This window comes from Chiloscyllium plagiosum, unplaced genomic scaffold (genome assembly GCF_037043375.1).
Source record: "Chiloscyllium plagiosum isolate Xiang-an unplaced genomic scaffold, Cpla_swu_hap1 HiC_scaffold_53X, whole genome shotgun sequence".
Classification (NCBI taxonomy): domain Eukaryota; kingdom Metazoa; phylum Chordata; class Chondrichthyes; order Orectolobiformes; family Hemiscylliidae; genus Chiloscyllium; species Chiloscyllium plagiosum.
Window position 1 is genome coordinate 15,577,894 of NW_028270191.1, and position 22,699 is coordinate 15,600,592.

At 40.8% G+C, this 22,699-nt stretch overlaps 1 protein-coding gene across 6 annotated transcripts in view; it reads right to left on the reverse strand.

Annotated features, from left to right (window-relative positions):
* Positions 1-22,699, reverse strand: part of LOC122543355 (polypeptide N-acetylgalactosaminyltransferase 6-like) — an 88,317-nt gene that overhangs the window by 30,530 nt on the left and 35,088 nt on the right. For all 6 annotated transcript variants that reach the window (XM_043681954.2, XM_043681950.2, XM_043681948.2 and 3 more), the window contains 3 exons: positions 12,475-12,624; positions 7,611-7,845; positions 1,417-1,534 (listed from right to left, as the gene is read on the reverse strand). In XM_043681954.2, the coding sequence (XP_043537889.1) occupies positions 1,417-1,534; positions 7,611-7,845; positions 12,475-12,624 (503 nt within the window). The remainder of the gene's footprint in view (positions 1-1,416; positions 1,535-7,610; positions 7,846-12,474; positions 12,625-22,699) is intronic.

Genomic DNA, 22,699 nt, shown 5'->3' on the forward strand with positions numbered 1-22,699 from the left:
ACTTTAAAAGAGGGCTTCCTCGAGTGTGGAGCTTAAATGGCTGAACACGTGGCCACCAAGGGGGACACAAATGAGTGAAGGAGGCTATGGAGAATAGGAGGCTGCATATAAAATGACAGCCTTCTGCCGAGTAGCCATACTGTCTGATCTGCCAGGTTAACAGGAGACTTGCTCTTAAAAATATTAGTAATAATTTCATTTTCCTATGACAGGCATTTACAAAGCACCTTTCACAACCTTCGGACCTCTCAAAATGCTTTACAACCAATTAAGTCATTCTGAAATGTAATCAGTGTTATAATGTAAGCAACAAAATAGTCAATTTGCGCACAGCAATATTCCGTAAGCAGCAATGAAATAAATGACCAGATTGGATGACAGATGTCACTTTATTTAGATGTTCATTGAGGGATAAATGTTGGCTTGGACACAAAGCCAATTTGGCTGTTTGTTTTCAAATAATGCTGTGGGATATTTTATGTCTACCCAAGTGGGTGTACAATGTCTCAACAAAAAGGTGGCACTTACAGTGTAGCACTCTGTCAGTACTGCACTGGAGTGCCAACCTTGATTATGAGCTCAAATCCTGAAGTGGCGCTTGAACCAAGAAGCTGTTGACTTGGGTATTACTATGGAGTCACAGCTGATGCCTGTCAGTTTTTGGCTGCAACAGTAGTAGACTCGCCAATTTTAAGGGCACTTAAATGGTCATTGGATAAACATATGGATGATAATGGAATAGTGTAGGTTAGGTGGGCTTCAGATTGCTTTCACAGGTCGGTGAGGGCCTGTACTACGATATGCATTATGACAGACCTGAACTTTCCATTGGCTAGACAGACAGTCATTATTCCAGCAGAGATAATAATGAGGACTTTGCAGAATCCTCATCTTAACAGACTCCAAAGGCATAGCCAGGAAATTCACTCCAGAACCCAAATGCTGAAATGGTACCAGTGAGACTTACTAACGAGGTCAAGAGAACTTCTGTCAGCTGCTTAAGAGTAATATCAAAATTAATAATTATAATTTGCAAGAACAAAGCAAATATTTTCATGTAAAATGCTCCAATCCATTAAACTTGATAAAACAAAAATACTTAGATGTTTTTTTCGCCAATGACAAATACTTATGATAGGAGATAGCCATTCTTTATGCGCAGTCCTGGGTTTTGTCCTGTAAGCATCAGAGCCACATTGGATTCTGTTCTCATCAAACATCCACACACTTTCCAGCTGAGCTCATAGGACAGTGATCAACAGCAGGAACAGTGTCTGAGGTGTTTGTTCCCCCACCCACCACACTATAACAACAGACAGCACCTTCGTACATTAGGCCAAAGGACCTCACTCATACTTAAATCTCAACAGACACAACCAAGGGGTCAGCATTATAAACATAAGCATTTGCGTTTACCCTGAATGACATTTCCACATTCTCTCCTCCCCATATTTCCATCTGGTTGTCGTATGTTCCAATCAGCTCAAAGTAAGCTTTGGAGATCGCAAAGAGGCCACCGGCAAACGTAGGAGTCCTGAAAATAAACTAAATATCAACTGTATTGGCCGGAGAGAAATTGCATAGTTTAATTTTGTGCCGAGTTGAAACTCACCCACATGATCAGTGAGACATTGTCTCGCTCTCTCTCTGTCTCGACAGAGAAGACCCACAATATTTGCATTGCTTTCAAACAGTTTATAAACTGGTTTCAAATGAAGTAAAATTTATCTTATTTTTTCAGCAATTTAAAACTCATGGACAACATATTTTAATACATATTTATCTTGCTTGCGCTGATAGTATTTTTTGTCATTTGTTCTCAGGATGTGGGTACTCCTAGCAAGACCCCATTTATTTCCCATTCACAGTTGTTGAAAAAGTGGTGATGGACCTTGACTATGAACCACTGCAGTGAGAGGAGTGATATTGTTTCCACAATAGATACTGTCATGCTTTTGAAATTCCTTTGGTACAATACACATTTTTCTTGTTCTCAGTTACATGAAAGCAGTTGTACATTACCATAAGTAGCACAACCTTGGGAGCCCACTGATATAAGCAGCATGAAGACAAGACAGGGACATCTCCAAGATCTTAAACATCTATATTCTCTGCCATATCCCTCGAAATAGTGATATTGACAGTTCAAGGCAAGTGCCCATTACTTAATGTTTTCCCATGAGCTGACTCCTGAAGCAGTAAATGGGGTTATGCAGGAATCGCCACTCCTTAGGAATTTAATTCTTCAATTCTTCTGGAGTCAAGTTATAGAACGGAGCTATTCAACATGGCCAGAAACATGGTGAGAGCATAAAACAGATGCAGTGATGAAAATAACAATACTCAGCCTATATTAGTGTTTTAATTAAGTAAACATAGGCTGACCTTGAACATTTCAGATTCTAGTAGCATTATATTGTTGAATGATCTGAGACCATTCAAAAACGCCACACATCTCAACATTTCCTTATAGAGGTTTACAAAATTACGAGGGACATGGATAGGGTAAATAGGCAAAGTCTTATTCCTGGGGTCGGGGAGTCCAGAACTAGAGGGGAAAGATATATAAGAGACCTAAGGGGCAACTTTTTCACGCAGAGGGTGGTACGTGTATGGAATGAGCTGCCAGAGGAAGTGGTGGAGGCTGGTACAATTGCAACATTTTAACAGGCATTTGGATGGGTATATGAATAGGAAGGGTTTGGAGGGATATGGGCCGGGTGCTGGCAGGTGGGACTAGATTGGGGTGGGATATCTTGTCAGCATGGGTGGGTTGGACTGACGGGTCTGTTTCCATGCTGTACATCTCTATGACTCTATTTGTTCAATTGAACTAGATTTGGTTTTAAATTTGTACTTTTATTTCAAAAGTGAAAATAATCTTGTTCTGCTTTGCATGCAGTGGCATTCTCAAGCACTCGAGAGTCAGGTACACGTTGGAATTCTCTAAACCCGTGCACTTCACCTCTACTGTCAGACATTGCAACCCAATATTGCATCAGCCTGATATTTCCAATAATCCTCGCCCATCGACAAATGTGATGCATTAGTACTGATTGGAGTCTGAGTATCACTTTGCAGTTTGGTTTCAGAATTCTATGAATTGTTCTACCCAGTATTAGATCCAGCCAGATGTCTAAAAGCAGATTGACATGCCAATCATTTATCAGAGGAGATTGAAACAATGTCCAAATCAAACAATCCAACAAACAATCTCTAAAGAGATAGGCACAGTATTGCTGTTTGATGATTCAAGTCATGAGTGCCTTTAAGAAATTACACATGTCAGGGATAGACCAGTTAGCCAACAGGTTTATTTGACTCTATTTCAAAACTGGACTCCTGACACATGCAATGTGGGAGTTTTACTGGACTTTAGATTCAAAAGCTTAGATTTAATGACCACTAATTGCTATAATCATCAGCCATCTGCATTTCCAAACACAAAATGACTCCAATTCTTTAATCAAGTTAACAGAAAATTTTAGCATCCTTTCAAAGGAAAAGAAATAATATTGGACCTGGGTTTGCTGCAAGTATATGACAACTCATACTATTAGATGGCAAGCACAAATGTGCTGTCACATTGTACTTATACTGTAATTTGCTTAAAAAAAAATCAACCTACACCATGACAAAGTCAATGACAAATCAGGGAACTTACACATGCTTACCTTGCAGATCAACTACATAGCACTATAAAAAGCAGTGAGTAGATATTAGCTCAGATTGAGGGGAGAGGTGATGGGAGATAAACAATCTAACTTCTGAAATCACTTTTAAAACATGTATTTCTTGCAGCCTTTCTTTCTCTAAAGTTTTAAAATGTTGTTTGTGTTCTCTTTCCTTTTTCCAGAAATGTTGAGGTAAACTTAAAGAGAAAGATCACAAGACATTTTGTCCCCCAGCATTCAACCACCTAGCCCCTATTACTAAATAATTCATGGTGGAATGATAAAGGACAAAGGTGTCCTGAATAGTTCTTGAATGGTCGGATCCTAAGTTGCACATTACAGACATTTAGCGCATTTAATGAGTGCTAACCCTTCCCATTAGTAATAAAAACAGTGTCCAAATCAAACATCTTATAAAATAGACAGACACAATACTGATATTTGACTATTGGAGTCACTAGTGCATTTAGTAATAACACCATGCATACAGGCAAACAGTGCGATGACTATATCTTTCATGCACAGCAAGTTGGTTCCATTGATTGCCCCTGCATTCTGAAGAAGCCAGAAATCTTGTGGAAACTGATCAATGAGTCTCTTTTCCATGCGGGGGATAGACCGGATTGAATGAAGTCGGATGCCCTATGGAAGAGGGCATCTGTCATCTGTTGAATGCAAAAGCTTGGCTTTTGTTCAAGCTCTCCAGTGTCAGACTGTTAGGAGTTGGACCCAATGACATTGAATGTGGTTGTCACCTTCATTATCATTGGCAAGTTCCTATGGGAAATGAACTTTAGTTTTAGGAATTGCTGCCCTGGCGAAACATAGTCTATGCACACACAACTCCAAAAGCGCCTAAAAGGGATTTGTTCCCTGTACACACTCTGGTGGAAGCATGGTGGGGGCAAAAAAAGAATGGAGTGGTAAAAATGGTTCAGGTGATAGTGTCTCAAATATCATATTCACGTCCAGTTCATCAATGAAGCCTCCGAAGGTAGGCCATTGCAATGCTTTCTCCTTCCTAACACAAACAAATGGAGGGCTTCTGCAATTACTTACCTTTAAACGCTAACAAGTGTAAGTGTAAAAATTGCGAAGAAAACAGATTACAATAAAGCATCAGCAGACAATACGCCCAGAACCTGCCTCAAGGCAGAACACAAATGATGACGATGATGATGATAAGACACCAAAAGGACTCTCTGCATGGCAAAACTGGCAAGAAACGATGCAAATTGAAAAGAATTAGAAAAAGAGAACAAGAACAATTTTCAGGCTGCTGGGGTGAAACTCCAAAGCTTAAAAAGGCTCTCTGTTGGCTTCTCAGACTGAGGGCCATAAACCATGTAAATACCAGGACATTCACACCATTATCTTTCAGTCAGTTGCAACACAAAAATTGGCATCCACCATTGACTGCCTGGATGTGCACAGCAATAAGAAACTTATAGTAGCTTGTTGACAGAGGAATGATGCAAATATCCCATCAAGTTATGGTACAGAGCAACTTATGGCATATTTCACCTACTCCATTAATTCCTGGCACTTTCACAAAGTAATAGCACCTGCTGTTAATGCATAACTTCCATGGTGCGTTTTAGTCACAAGTTCAGACTCAGTGAAAACCTTTAATTAACTAATAAAAAAGAATTACCCCGATCACAAATTTTAGGGTAAGAAACACTGAGTACAATGTTGCTGTTGCTTGGACTCGTACAGATCTGGGAAATGACAGGAATGGAAGTGTACCCTTGGTCTCATAATGCAAGCAGATTATGCGCAGATGGAAACATTGAGGCTTCCAGTCAATTGCACAGTCATCATTACTTAAGCCAGTCATAGGTGTCACAAGGCCTCACTAATTAGTTTGCGGCTCTGCCAGCTTCTCGGCAGTTGTCTGATCATCTTGTCCTCCATTAAGATCTATCAATACATTCTTGCACCATCTCAGCATTCAACTTTACAATTCATATCCACTCCATCAATTGTGTCACGCTTTATCTACGTACTGCAATCTTCCGGTGATAACAGAATTTTTGCTTGGTGGTTATACATTCTCAAATGTTTATATTATGTGCCCTTTTGACCAGTCCATTGACCTTCTGCAGATCTCACTCCAAAACCATACAGCTTCTGCTTTTGTGCTTCCAGCTCTGATGCTTTAATAATCAAATTAAATAATCCACCAAGATGGAGATGATGTCCTTTTTGGATTACTTACAGTTCCAATAAAGATGGTTGTCTCATAGCCAAGAGAGAAAAGATAGGTTATGCACAAAAATATATAATTACAATATTTAATACGAGCAAGGGACTGTAAAAGGGTGTAATTTTATCCTAGCAACGTCGCAGCTGCACTTCTTCAGTACAGCAATGATTCTGATAATTATAGTCTGTAACCTATGGGTGGGGAAGAAATGTCAATACTCTATCTATTTTGTTACAAACTGAAAAACCCACACAGAAGTTTAACATCAGGCAAGTTTCAACCACAAACCCATTTTAGCAGTCAAATTCTTGAGTACCTTAGCTGCCATATTGTACTGTAAATTATCTGGAAACAAAAGCCTGGGAGTATTTATGACCTTTATCCTCTTATTTCTTTGTTAATTTCTCCAGTTTGGATCTTTGGAAGACCTGGGCTTTGGTTGGATATGGTTAAATACTCCTTCCACCCTACCCAGCACTCTACCACAATAACCAGCCTTAATGCACATGTCAAAACACAATATTGACAGCCTATTTCACTATGGGAGATATAAACTTGACACGTTATTACTTCAAATAGTAGGTAATCCCTTCCTTTTATGCCCCAATCAGCCCAGGCACCTGCTACCATCCTGTCTGAGTTCAACAATTTGAGCAAAGACCAGAGGTTAAAGGCAAGACTTTCTAAACTCTCATGATCAGCTACTGACTGCTTCAACCAGCTGTTACATTTGTCAGGGTGTAAGGGTAAGAAGAAAGAGTCCCTAAACCCACATAATATATCTGCAAATGTGATTTTGTAATGAATTGTTATTAAAGAATGGATAGTGATTGATATAAGATGTTATTTTAGCCTCAAGTCTGCAGTTAAATAGGACATTCAAAATTAATTTGCTGTTTGTCAGACTATGTTGACTGTATAAGCCCCAAGTGAGATCTATCAGTATCCTGGAGTGTATTGGAAGTAGGTGGAGCAGCTTCAGCTAGATGAGAGCATTGGCCCATGCTTTAGGAATTTTTTAAAAAGCATCAAATGACAGGACAGCACTACACAGGAGCTTTCAAAACTCAAGAATACTATTATACCATATCCTTCTGCTGCATTTAACAGTTGGGATCATTTCTGCAAGGACCCAGCAGCATCTGTGACAGTGAGAGTTATTAGTGCAAGAGGAAACCCGCTGATCTGGTCAATCACAAAACCTAATGCTATTTGGGTTATTTAAAAATGAACTTTAAAAATAACTTCATCCTGGTGAATTAGGGAAGAGGATTTTGTTTTGACATTGGGTGAAACAATTGGGCATTGACTCAACCTGTGTCTCTAACAGACATTCCCCCAATGAACATTCTCAATATTTTATATAGATATATTAAAGTATCGACGACAGTTGTTCAGGTACCAACCCACAAATCACCACATTGTGCATTCAGCTTCACAACTGCAAGCATCCTACATGAAAAGGGGTTAGCCAACCTCAACCCAGTTTACAGAGTAAAATTATCTCATCAATTTGCCACCCAAGCAATTCTTTAGGCTTGAGATTGTCTGGGTGGAAATGCAAATAATTAGGTAAATCTTACTAATTCACCATGATGCTGGGTGTGCTATAACTTATACAAGAGTGTATCTCTTAGGTATTCAAACCTTGGTTGTCCCATTACATTTCTCAGCCAGTGTTGTTGAGTATACATTTACTAAAGTCACCACATGTACAAGGCACTCACTTGATTGGATAGGTTTCATCTTTTCTTCTTTCTATCTCATGAGGTGGAATTGCCTCCCAGCCAAATGACAAACTCCAGTCAAAGTTACCTCGATTGTGCTGCCTTCCATACTGGACAGGTTTGGATACCTCAAAGGTATTGAGGTCAATGGTAGTGATGTCAGGGCTTACCACAGCTGTGTAATTTTCAGCTATTCTTCCCAGCAAAGGTTCCAGCCAGCCATTGAAGCACTCACCTAAATATTTAAGAGAATAGAAAAAGCCAAGGTTTCTGTTAGAGCTTGAGAAAAAAATAATGTTCCAATCTTCATTCCCAACAAGCAGTGGTTCAATTTGCCTCATCCCGCGGGGGTAGAGTAGTACAGAAACAGGCAATCTGGACAACCAGCCTACTTTGCCATCTTTGTTTAAACACAGGAACTCTCATCTCCATAACCTTAATCCCTAGTCTTTACTTACAATCACTTCACTTCTGAGGTAGGTTTGCAGTTTCCTTTTAAACACCTCAATAGCTTTTGCCCTTTTAAGACAATTAGTTCCACATTTTGACCACCCTGAACTTTCAATTCTTCGGTTCAATTCTGATAAAAGTCAAGCTCAGCTATAACACACAGTGATGCTGGAGGTCTTGGAGAAGGTTTGTAGCTCATGTCGCTGAGCTGGTGGGTTTGTTCTCAGACGTTCCATCACCATGCTAGGTGACATCATCAGTGAGTCTCCAGTGAAGCATTGGTGTTCTGTCCCGCCTGCTATGTGTGTGTCTTGGCTTGTTCTAGTGGGTGATATAATTTCTGGTTCTGTTTCTGAGAGGTTGGTAAATGGGCTCCAGATCTATATGTTTGTTAATGGAGTTTGAATGCCAGGCCTCTAGTTATTCCCACACATGTCTTCTTTGTTTGGCCTGTTCCAGAATGGATGTATTGTCCCAGTCCAATTGGTGTCCCTCAGAGCCACAACACATTGCAGCACCCCGGAACCATGAGAAGCCAAGGAGAAACACCTATACAACATATTCAGGAATAACGGTTACCCGATATGCGCAGTCCACCGATTCCTGCACAACATACCAAAACAGGAAGACAACACGCCCAGAGACTCTAGCCACCTTACCGTATATCAAAGACATTTCAGAAATGACCACCAGACTACTCTGGCCCCTAGGCATCATGGTAGCTCACAAACCTACCACCACACTGAAACAGCTACTGATGAATTTGAAGGACCCCGTACCCACAGCCAGCAGAACAAACATAATATACAAAATACTCTGCAATGACTGCAACTAACATTATATTGGACAAACGGACAGAAAACTAGCCACCAGGATACATGAGCACCACCTAGCCACCAAAAGACATGATCAACTATCACTACTATCCATACAGACAGGCGAAGAGGGACACCAGTTCAATGGGACAATGCAACCATCTTTGGACAAGCCAAAAAAGACACACACAGGAATTCCTAGAGTCCTGGCATTCAAACCAGAACTCCATATATAAATCTGCACCCCAATCACCAACCTCTCGGAAACAGTACCGGAAATTATATCACCCACTACAACAAACTGAGACACATAAATAGCAAGCGGGACAGAACATCGACGCTTCACCGGAGGATGATGATGTTACCTAGCACGGTGACAAAACGCAGTGAGCAATCTGACAACTTGAAACACAAAGTGAGACAATACATGGGCAAATGGCTCTGTGATGATCACTGTTCAGGCTCATTTATATATCTTTTTAAAAACTGGCTATTTGAATGAGGTAATGAAATGCTGAAAGCAATCACGGATCTGTATTCCACTACAAATCCCTGTATTCCCTTTAGGACAAAGGGAAAAATATTAGCAGAATGTTTTCGCAGTGGGGCCACAAAACAGCAAGGACATTTCTAGAATGCGTTACATGGAGAAAACAACTGAAAGGAAATAAATCAAACCAGTTTGGCCACAATACACTAGTGTGAAATTCAGTTGTTTGACTAACTGATGTAAATTTTAAAGAAGGATGTAAATTGACTATATTGACAGATACATAGATCACACATCAAATTTGAGACCTCTTCAGGAAAGAAATGTAAACTTCACATAGGCTGGACTCCCAAAACTAAATCCGTTTTTTTTTAAACTTGAAAGAAGTGTATGAAATTCAGTAATGGGTTGTGTCTGTTAACAAGTGTTCATTTGTTCAGCTTGAAATAAATTGCAGCTGGTATTTTGAACAAATTCAGAATTCTATTTCTATTTAAGTAACAAAACAGCCACACTTCAGAGAAATTGGAATGAACTAAAATTAAACTGGAATTTAGTTACAGTTTTCCAATTATGAAGTAGTTTTCTCACGCTCCTTAAGCCAGTGGGGTAGGCTGGTAACTTACTCCCAGGCCTTGGCAAATCCACCCTCCCTGGAAGATTGTTTCTTACAGCTATTCAGCTCATTCCTCCTTCCAGTTATTACCTTCCCAAAGCTATTAGGAATTTACCACGAATTAAAGATTGGGATCGATACCAATTTAAACTCAGCCTTTGTGGAAATTCCTAGTCAGCGAGGGGAGAGAGACAAGAAAGGGGGAAGAAATATTTTTAATTTACATAATATCTTTCACAACATTCAAGACGTTATTTTACACAGTAGATCATGTGTGGAATGAACTTCTAGAGCAAGTGGTGGATGTGGACACAGTTACAACATTTAAAAAGACATTTAGATCAGTACATGAATAAGAAAGGTTTGGAGGGATATTGGCCAAGTGCAGGCAGGTGGGACTAGTTCAGTTTGGGATTATGGTCGGCATGGACTGTTTGGATCGAAGGGTCTGTTTCCATGCTGTATAACTCTCTGTCCCAAAGTGCTTCACAAATGGTCTCCAAATTGTTGGCTTGTCCTGATGTGCAAAAATTGTTCGATTTCAATCCACTATTACTTGCTACTTCACTCACCAGTTTTGCTAAGAAAGTCCTCAACTCTTCTCAGGTGGGCCCTAGTGATTGGCTGGTAATTACAAGGATTTATCCAGCATTAGCTTACTTTCAATTGCAGAATGGCTTTCATACAGAACTGACAAACAGCTGATCCCAGACAGACTACAGTGTACCATCTTCCTTGAAATGCTCCATGTACTACTGTTATGTACCATTTTCAGTTGCTTTCACTGACAGCATATGCTTCTTGACCTCCACAATGTTTTGAAAATTATCGACCATTCTGTTTCAAACTTTAGAACTGATGATCAAATTCATGTTCCAGGTCTTTGCTTTGAAGAAGCAAATGTATAGAACTGACACTGGTTTATTCAAACTTTACGATGTGGAAGTAGTAGACGGTGAGGATTGCAGATGCTGGAGATTAGAGTTGAGAGTGTGGCGCTGGAAAAGCACAGCAGGTCAGGCAGCATCCGAGGGGAAGGAGAATCGATGTTTCGGGCATAAGCCCTTCATCAGGAATGTGAGAGGAGAACTTCTTCAAGGTCGGCATCCTTGGAAGAGGCTTCGTAGTAAGGCTAAAAGGAACTAGGAGAAGGTGAGGACTGCAGATACTGGAGATCAGATGGTGTAGAAATCTATCTTGCTATCTATTTGTGATGTAGAAATCTATCTTGCTTCCCAAGCTCTATTCTTTTGTGTCATATTTCTGTCTGATCTGATGTTGATAATGTTGGAGTGTTATGTCAAGCTTTATGAGAATCAGGAGTTATATTAGGGCAGCAGAGGAGCTTTGATTGGCCTTTCTTCATTAACCTTTCTCTCATGTAGAGAGATTGGGTCAGGGATTGAATATATCAACTTGATAGTTTGTAAAAAATGGCTTCCAGAAGGCAGGACCACAATTACAAATTATGCTGGCATGCGACTAGATTACTTACCTCAGGAGCAAATCAGAGATACTTTTTGAAATTCAAATGAACATATTCAAGGGTTAACAGAAACCCCTATTAACAGTGGCTCCCATGGAGATGTGAATAGCACTTTCTAGCTCATCACAATCTGACAATGAGAGCCACCTAAACTTAGGGCTGAGACAGTTAAAATTTAATCACGATGGCTAAAAGACAATGATTATGCCCCAGGCCTAGGCAACCCAGTATTTAACATGGAAGATATGATTCACAAGTATTGGGACAACAACCGTTTTATGTTTTGATCTGTGCAAGGCAGGCTGTGAGTGACCATTTTGTATGCAGAAATCATGACAGAGACGTCTCAATAGGGAAATGAGGAAGGCAAATTAGCCAAAGGACTGCTGCACTGAACCTACTTTTATCCTTCCTTACTTCAAATCTGTGACTGCATTTTAACTAATAACTTTACCATCCTTTACTTGGATAACTGTCAGCAATAGTGAAATAATAAATTAACCTTTTATCTTGTTTAAAAAGAATAAATGTGTGCTGCTTGTTATTTTAAAACTGAAACACTGAAAAACTTAAAAAAGGGGCTCTAAATGAGCTTATACAATTCACAGTTCATGGATCACTCCAAGGACACGATTGGCAGAATTGTGATTTTGATCATTTATGTCATTGGTGTTTGTGGGAACTTCCTCCACGTGAATTAGCTGCTACAATTTCCTACAATACAAAGTAATTACACTTCAAACAACATGCATTGACTGTGAAGCATTTGGGTCATCCGATGGATGTAAATGGGACAGTATAAATGGCTAGTTTTAATAAAACCAATCACAAAATTCAGGATGCAGGACTTTTTTTTAAAAAAAGTAAGAATAGCATCCTTTTTAGCCAGAAGACAACTTGCAAGGGTTTATATTCATTTTCTAGTTTGTCTAGGCAGAAAAACTGCTTATGTTTCATTGCACGATTACCCATTTGATACATGAGAGAAACGTATGAATATACTTAACAGTGAGCATCAAGAAAAGTCAGCACTTCTCCAGTGGCGACACTAGCCCCCAGGAGCCTCGCAGTTATCAATCCCTTCCTTTCCACTTGTCGGACAACCTTCACTATCCGGAACTGCTTTACATATTCATCCAGTTGTTCTTTTAAATAGTCTGGAAAAATTAGAATCTAGATTAGAGTGGTGCTGGATAATCACAGCAGGTCAGGCAGCATCTGAGGAGCAGGAAAATCGACTTTTTGGGCAGGAGCCCTTCATAGACTCCAGTACATTCAAGACAGACATTATTCAAAATAATAGCTACGACATTCTGGTTATTGAGCATCACAATTAAAATAAAAAAAGAGTGGATAGCAGATGGTTATGTGTAAACTTCACCACTTCTTGAATTGTAGCTACTTCAACATGCAATGGCAATCAGGCACATAACTGAGACGAAAGAAAGAGGCCGTTAATTTTCAATGCAACATTAAAACCAAGCACTGTGGCACATCAATATGATCATAAGTAATTTTTCTATATTTTTGCAACCAAGAGTTGCCAAATCCATCAATGGCCCAGTGAATACAGTACCATGCACCACAGTGCAGAGCTATGCAGACTAGATGTTCCACAATTCAAGCCTTGCTCTGCTATTGACTGAATTTACTTTGATACAGCAGTTAGAGCGCAGCAATTGGCCTCAGAGTCCAGGATCCCTGAGCTGGGGATACTGGCTGGGAACTTGCGGGAGTTTGGGGGGGGGTTTGGAATAAATTTCTCATCACTGCGCAAGAATTCAAATTGGAACGTGTCTTTATACTGACAGAGAGTGAACTGATTTGAGCATAATGCTGTCCACCGTAGAACAGCCCATCAACAGTCACAAGAGTACACGTTGGGTAAGATACCAGAGAGGATTTTATCGAGCTGGAGAGAGAGTTCAGTAAAGACCTATTAGGATGTTGCCAGAAATGGAAGGTTTGAGTTATAAGGAGAGGCTGGGACTTTTTCGACTGGAGTGTCGGAGGTTGAGGGGTGACCTTAAAGAGATTTATAAAATCATGAGGAGCATAGATAGGGTGGAGGATTTCAAGATGAGGGAACATATTTTTAGGATGAGAAGAGAAAGATTTAAAAAGACCTTTTTACACAGAGAGTGGCTCGTGTGTGGAGTGAACTTCCAGAGGAAGTCGTGAATGCGGGTACAGTTACAACACTTGGATAAGTACGAGTAAGTAGTGTTTGGAGGGATAGGGCCAAGCGCAAGCAAGTGAGACTAGTTTAGGATTATGGTCAGCATGGACAGGTTGGACCGAAGGGTCTGTTTCCATACTGTATGAGGCTGTTAAAGCATAGCTATCAGTAGTTGGGCTTTGTTGGGGTGTGTTTATTGAAAATTTCAAGGCTACTAGTTTATAAGCATGAAAAAGTTGTGACAGAATATAATCTGATCAAAACATACAAAAGCTTTATAGGTTAGCCACCTGAAGCCCGTCTAATAACCAGGCTGCCTTTAACTACCCAGTCAGGGGCTGCTTAACCTGATTTTGATTGTTTTAAAAGAGTTTTAAATTATAAAATGGTAGTTCAGTTAAACTCTCAGCAGTTGGATTACTGAAGCATATTGACAACAAAATATTTTAAATTCTCTTTGGGGCAGTGTTTATATTCTCTTAACAGGGATCAGTTATATCATCAACAAAGCTGAGCTCATTTAGCAGTTTCAAATTTTGGTTAAATTGTCATAAGGTTTTAAAACATCACTCCAGTCAGTGATAAAGACGCATCCCTATTTCACTTATCCATCTGCCCACTTTCCCATCCAAATTATAAGTTTGAGATTGGAGCTGGGCTGTGGAGAAGCAGGACCAAATACAGCTGGGATGGGAGTTTCAAAGAGTGTGGTGCTGGAAAAGCACAGCCGGTCAGGCAGCATCCGAGAAGCAGGGGAATCGATGTTTTGGGTATAAGCCCTTCATCAGGAGTTGTTTACTGATTGTGCAAAAAGATGCAACATGGTGATCAGCAATGACTTTTCAAAAACAACAATAGTATGCAAGCTTGAAAACCACAGAAGAAGAATTCAGACAAGACTTGAAAGTGTTACATCTGCAATGAGACTCCAGAAAAGAAAAAGAACAATACAGGAACAATGAGTCCCTGATTTGAGCACCTTTTCAAGCATAGAATTCGATAAAGACAACCTCAGGTGTGCTTGTGCAAAAAGGAAAATAAAGCACACAATATGAAAAAAGCTCAGAAAAAACAATTTGAAAACTCAAGGCAGAATTTTTAAAATATTAAATGAAATACAGTAGCTGTATTGCTGAATCTCTGCACAGCGTATCAGTGAGACTACTACAAATCTCCCAGACATTAATAGCATTTGCTAAAGAAAAGGTAAATCAGAAATATGACCAAATTCTCTTACATAAATTGGAAAACCATAAAAGGTCTTATTTAAATTTCAGTTCTCTACATAAAGGATGGGGCTTTGCTTTTTAGATTGAGTTGTTGCAGAATTAGAGAAGAAAGCAGTGAAAATAAATATAGCCATTGGAAACAAGGGACTACACAGCGTCAACACTTCAGGTTCATCTTAAGAGGATCACTGAGATCCTGGTAAACAATGGAAAATACTGGAAAATCAGTGTGAAACTAAACTTCAGAATTCGCTATCCAGAGCTGATCTCTCGTTTGATAACAGCCACCATAATCAATTAGTCAGTTTGTTAGTAGTGCCATGGCAAGGGCAATCACTGTCTCAGTGGATAATGGTTACAGCTTATCAAAAATTTTCCAAAACTACCTCTTAAAGAAAAAGGACATAACACACTGCTTAAAGATGACAGAAAACATGAAGCCAATGCAACCTGACAACATCAACTGCAAGTAACCAGTATTGGCAAGTAGCCAGAATGCAGAAAGCAAGCAGCTCATGTGGGAAGTGTGATCTGTTGCTGTCTCTGTGAAGCTGTCCTGCATTTCGAGGTCTTTGCACATCATGTGGTGAAAAGGACACTGGGCTTGCCTATGCCAGAACTCTGGTTCCAAAGATACAGCCAGAAGTCATAATAGGATACAAGCAAACAAAAAGACGTGCACCTTGCAGGCAACAACAACAGGGAGTATCTCAGAGATCTGCAGAAGTTCAAGCACAAAGCAGAAAGACAGACCAGGGTGAAGATTCAGAACGGAAGACAAACACGTTGTGAATGTCACACATTACAAGGACAAAGTCAAACAATAAGAAGGTTGTGCCACGATTAACATCATACACTCTCAGAAAATGTGTGTGGGGCAAAAAAAGTCAGTAATAAAATAGACACCGGAGCAAATGCAAACATCCGACCAGTCAGAATCCTGACGAATATGGACCTGTATGGATGGAAATCAATGATAAACCTCTGACAGCAAAATCAACTGTATATAATGGCACACCCATCCCTTGCACTGGTGCATTGTTGATGAAATGAGGTTATGACAATTTTACATGGAAGCGATAAGCATACTGACTGGTGGACATGAGTGAACCAACAATAGCAGGATTACACGTTTGCATGAATCTCAATATTGTGACCATTCATAAAATCATAAAAGTAAAAATTATAACAGAAGAGAACAAGAATAATAGCATGGAATCAGCCCAGGACTTGCAACTATTGTACTCGGACTGAATTTAATGTTGTAGGAAATTTCAAAGGAAATACTACATTGCATCTCGGAAAGATGCGATTTTATCAATTAACTTTCTCAAAAATACAGCATTCATATATAAGAGAAGCTCAAGCATGAACTGGACAATATAGGTCATAATGGCATTACTTGGCTTGTACAGCAGCACACAGACTAGTGCAGTTCTGTTACATGTATGCTAAAGAAAGATAGTACAATCAGAGTATGTTTTGCCCAAGATATCGAAATCTTTTTCTGAAGGGATGCCCATACAAATTTCCAACATGAGAGAAATTTGTTTTTAAGAACACATTTTGTATAGAGGGCATCACTGGCTGGATCAGCTTTATGTGCACATGATTGCACATAAAGCTGCCTTTAAGGAGGTGGTGGTGAATAACTGCAGTCCACTTGGTGAAGGTGTACCCATGGTTAGGGCAAGCATTCCAGCATTTTAACCTAGTGACACTGAAGGAACTAAGACATATTTCCAAGTCACATGGTGAGTAGCTTCGAGCGGACCTTGCAGGTGGTGGTGTTCCCAAGCATCTGCTGTCCTTGTTGTTTGAGATGGAAGCGGTCATGGGTTTGGAAGGCTGTCTAAGGAGCCTTAGTGAATTTCTGCAACATATCTTGTAGATCAGACACAATGCTAACATTGAATATTGGTAGTGGAGGGAATGGATGTGGTGCCAATCAATCAAGTGGGCTGCTTTGCCCTACATGATGTCAAGGTTCTTGAGCTGGAGATGTACTCATCCAGACAAGTGGAGAGTATTCCATCATATGCCTGCCTTGTAGATGGTGGCCAGTCTTTGGGGGAGTCACCTGCTACAGAACTCTGAGACTCTGACCTGCTGTTGTAGCTACTATATTTATATGGCCATCCAGGTCAGTTTCTGATAGCTCGATACTCTTTTGTTGGAGATGGACTGAAAGTAAGCATGTAGTGAAGTCGGCAAATGGTATGTTGGCCTTCATAGCGAGAGGATTCAAGTACAGGAGGGGGAATGTCTTGCTGCAATTATTTAGGGGGTTTGTGAGACCACATCTGGAGTATTGTGTGCAGTTTTGGTCTCCTTATCAGAGGAAGGGTGTTCTGTTGATGGAGGGAGTACATCAAAGAATTTATCAGACTGATTCCTGGACAACAGGACTAATGTATGAAGAGAGACTGGATTGGTGAGGACTATAATTGGGGCACCTGAATGTTCGCAGACTGAAGCATAGACTTTGTGGCTTTATTTAGCTGGCAGGGAGGACCATGGCAGAGGTGGGGAAGGTGATCTGGACATTTCCTTTTCTTTTGGCTGTTTCTTGTATTTCTGGTTCTGTTTTAATTCGGTCTTTTATACACTAAGGCAGCACCGGAGAATGACAACTTCGTACACTTTTCAGTGTACTCCTACACTTGAGTATGTGACAATAAAAATCTAAGAAAAATCTATATTCTCTGAAGTTTAGAAGAATGAGGAGGATTTCATAGACACCTATAAAATTCCACCAGGACAAGACAGGGAAAGTGCAGGAAGGACGTTCCCAATGACTAGAGAGTCCAGAACCAGGGCTCATAGTCTAAAGGATATGGGATAGGCCATTTACAATTGAGGGCATGAGAAATGTCTTCACCCAGAGTGGTGAGCCTGATGAAATCTCTACCACAGGAAACAGTGGAGGCCAAAACACCAAATGGTGTCAAGAGACAGTTAGGTATAGTTCTTAGGGCTAAAGGGATCAAAGGGTATGGGGAGTAAGTGGGAAAACAGTTGGATAATCAGCCATGACCACATCAAATGGCATACTCCTGTTCCTATTTTCTAGGTTTCTGTGTAATTGCCTGGCATTTGTGAGACATGAATTTATTTGCCAATGGTCAGCTCAAACCAGGATATTTTTCAGGTCTTGCTGCCTTTGAACAAGAACTGTCTCAGTAACTTAGGAGTCGTGAATGGTGCTGAACATTGCTGAATCATTGGCGAACGTTCCCATTTTTAAGATCATTGATGAAGCAGCCGAAGATGCTTGGGTCTAGGATGCTACTGAGGAACTCATGTAGCAATGTCCTGGAGCTGAGATGATGGACCTTCAACAGCCACAACAACAATGTTCTTACATGCCAAGCATGACTCCAACCAGTGGAGAGGTTCCTCCTCCACTAGATTGCTGCTGATTCCAGTTTTGTTAGGGCTCCTTGATGCCACATTCAATCAGATGTGGCCTTGATGTCAAGGGCTGTCACTCTCCCCTCCCCTCTGGAATTCAGTTCTTTTGTCCATGTTTGAACCAAGGCTGTAATGAGGAACTGAGTGGACCTGGCAGAACCCAATCTGGGTGTTGAGCAGGTGCTGCTTGATGATACCTTCCATCACTTTACTGATGATTGAGAGTAGACTGGATGGATTTGTCCTGTGGTGTATAGAGGACACACCTGGGCAATTTCCCATAGAGATAGATGATAGTACTGTAGCTGTAATGGAACAGCTTGGCTCAAGACTTGGCTTGTTCCGGAGCATAAGTCTTCAATACTATCACCAAATGTTATCAGGGTCCATAGCCTTTACATTGTCCACTGCGTTCAATCACTTTTTGCTATCACATGGAGTGAATCAAATTGATTGAAGAGTGATATCTGAGATGCAGAGGATCTCAAGAGGACATTGAGATGGATCATGTACTCAGCACTACTGGCTAAAGATGGATGCAAATGTTTCAGTCTCAGCTTTTGGACTGATGTACTGGTTGTCCCCTCCCCATCATTGAGGATGTGGATATTTGTGGAGTCTCCTTCTTCAGTGTGTTGTTTAATATTCCACCACTGTGCATGACTGGATGTAGCAGGACTGTAGAGTTTAGATCCATTCTGTTGGTTGTGGAATCCCTTAGCCCTGTCGATTGCATGCTGCTCCCATTATTTCATGCAAGTACCCAGTGTTGTTACTTCACCAGGTTGCCCCTTCATTTTTAGCTATGACACATGCTGCTCCTCAGAAGGACTTTGCAGGGTCGGTTTGTTGTTGTCATTTCTAGTGTCTAGGTCAATATTGGGTGGCCCGTCCATTCCTTTTTTGCCAGTTGTTTGATATAGCTGTGTGGTTTGCTAGGCCATTTCAGAGGGCAGTTAAAATTCAACTGCAGTGCTTTGGTTCTGAAATCACATGTAGGCCCAACCAGGAAAGAACAGATTTCCTTCCCCAGAGGTTTATTTATGGAACCATAGAAATGATACAGCACAGAAGGGGGCCATTCGGTCTGTCTTGTCCATGCTGACCCAAAGACACCCAGATGTCCTTTCTCATCCCACCTTCCTGCACACAGCCCATAGCCCTGCAGCGTACAGCACTTACATAATACCTGGATCTGCAACTTAAGAGCTTAGGGCCTTTGCCTCCACCACCAACTCAGGCAGCACGAATTCCAGATACCGCCCACCCTCTGAGTAAAAACGTTATTCCTCATATTCTTTCTAATCCTTCTGCCACATAGATTCAAGCAAGGACTCCTGGTTTTTGAACTCTTTGCTGAGGGAAACAGATACCTCCTGTCTACTCTTATCTCTACCCCTCCTGATTTTGTATACTTCAATCATGTCACCCCCTCAGCCTTCTCAGTTCCAGGGAAAACAACCCCAACCTCTCCTCATAGCTACAAGTCTTCAGCCCTGGCAACATTCTAGTAAAGTCTTCTCCACATTCTTTCCAGAGCAAATTATGTCCTTCCTGTAATGTTGTAACCAGAACAACAATAGAGAATGGTTATGTCATTGGCATTAGGCCAGCTTTTAATTCCAGATTTTTATTGAGTTTGAATTTCACCATCTGCCATGATAGGATTGAAATCAGTGTGCCTGGAGCATTTTCCTAAGACTCTGGATTTCTTGTTGGTGAGATTAACACTACATCCCTTCAGACCCATATTGATTAGGCCAAGGCAAGAATGGGTGATTTGCTTTCCTAAAGGACATTTAGTGAATCAGATTTCACCAGCCTAAATTTAAATTCCTCAGATGCAAAATTTGAATTAACATTACCAGAAAAGGAAGGAACAGAAGTAGGCCATTCAGCCCATCAGATCTTTTCTTCCATGACATCATGGCCGATCTGATAACCCTCGACTCCACTTTCCCACCTTTACCCCACAACCCGCAATTCCCTTTCTGATTAAAAATCAGTCTACCTCAGCCATCAATATATTTAATGGCCCAGGCTTTGACAGCTCTCCGCGGCAAATAATTCTACCAATTCACTACCCGAAGAGAAGAAATTCCTTCTCATCTGCCTTTCACGTGCGACCCTTTATTCTGAGATTCTGCCCTCTGATCCTAGACTCTCCCACAAGGAACAATAACCTCTCCACATCTCTCCTGTCAAGTCACCAAAGAACCTTGTATGTTTCAATCAGGTCACCTCTCATTCTTCTAAACTCCATGAATACAGGCCCAACATACTCAACCTCTCCTCATAAGACTGTCTCTCCATAGCCGGGATCAGCTGAGTGAACTTTCTCTGAACTGCCTCCAGTGCCACGATTGTAATGAGGTCAACCAAGTCGACCTCATAGAATGTGAGTTCCCTGATTGGGGCTGTTAATCTGGTCCAATCAGGGAGCCCTGGCTGACAGATAGAAACAGGAGCGTCTATATAAAAAAAAAGAAACAGGAGCGTCAGAGGTTCTGTTCACTGAGAACTGGATCAGTGTTAAGGACTTTCTATGTGTAAATGGAGGATGTCTTGGTGACAGATACCATCCTCTGTGGAGTTAGTTCAGAGGCCAAAACTGTTAACATCATTTCAGCTGTGTTCTAACCAGAGCCTGGCATAGTTTTAACAAGACTTCCCTATTTTTATACAATCATATAGATATACAGCATGGATACAGATCCTTCAGTCCAACCCGTCCATGCCAACCAGATATCCCAACCCAATCTAGTTCCCACCTGCCAGCACCCACTCCATATCCCTCCAAACCCTTCCTATTCATATATCCATCCAGGTGCCTTTTAAATGCTGTAATTGTACCAGCCTCCACCACTTCCTCTGGCATCTCATTCCATACACTCACCACCCTCTGCATGAAAAAGTTGCCTCTTAGGTCTCTTTTGTATCTTTCCCCTCTCACCCTAAACCTATACCCTTGAGTTCTAGACTCCCCCACCCCAGGGAAGATACTTTGTCTATTTATCCTATCCTTGCCCCTCATGATTTTATAAACCACTATAAGGTCACCCCTCAGCCTCCGACGCTCCATGGAAAACAGCCCCAGCCTATTCAACCTCTCCCTGTAGCTCAAATCCTCCAACCCTGGCAATATCCTTGTAAATCTTTTCTGAGCCCTTTCAGGTTTCATAATATCCTTCCGATTGGAAGGAAACCAGAATTGCACGCAATTTTCCAAAAGTGGCCTAGCCAATGTCCTGTAGAGCCGCAACATGACCTCCCAACTCCTGTACTCAACACTCTGACCAATAAAGGAAAGCAGACCAAATGCCTTCTTCACTATCCTATCTACATAAAACTCCACTTTCAAGGAGCTATGAACCTGCACTCCAAGGTCTCTTTGTTCAGCAACACTCCTGAGGACCTTACCATTCAGTGTATCAGTCCTGCTAAGATTTGCTTTCCCAAAATGCAGCACCTCACATTTATCTAAATTAAACTCCGTCTGCCACTCCTCAGCCCACTGGCCCATCTGATCAAGATGCCGTTGTAATCTGAGGTAACCTTCTTCGCTGTCCATTACACCTCCAATTTTGGTGTCATTTGCAAACTTACTAGCTATACCTCTTATGTTCACGTCCAAATCATTTATATAAATGACGAAATGTAGTGGACCCAGCACCGATCCTTGTGGCACTCCACTGGTCACAGGCCTCCAGTCTGAAAAACAACCCTCCACTACCATCCTCTGTCTTCTACCTTTGATCCAGTTCTGTAATTCCCTTTGATATAAAAGCCAACATTCAATTTGCCTTCTCTATTACCAGCTGAACTTTGTTAGCATTTTGTGATTTGTGCACCAGGAGTACCAAATCTCTGCTCTGTAGCTTTCTACAATCTTTCTCTATTAAAAATAATATTCCATGCCTCTGTTCTTCCTGCTAAAATGTACAAACTCACTTTCTCACATTATATTTCATCTGCCAAATTTTCGCCCGCTCAGTCAATCTGTCTACATTCTCTATCGACTCTTTGCATCACCCTCACCACTTGCTTTCTCACCTATTTTTGTGTCATCTGCAAACCTGGCTATAGTACATTCACCTTCCTCATCCAAGTCATTAGTATATATTAAAAATAATTGTGGCCCCTGCATTGACCTTTGTGACACTCCACTAGTTACAGGTTGCCTGAAAATGCCCCCTTATCCCAAATCTCTTCTATTAGCTAGATAATCCTCTATCCATATTACCATCTTACTTCCAACACCTCAGACTACTTACTAAGAGCCTGTGGGACCTTATCAAGCACCTTCTGAAAATCTAAATCTATTACATCCACTGCTTCCTATTTATGCATATTGCTTGTTACCTCCTCAAAGAATTCTAATAAATTTGTCACGCATGTTTACCCTTCACA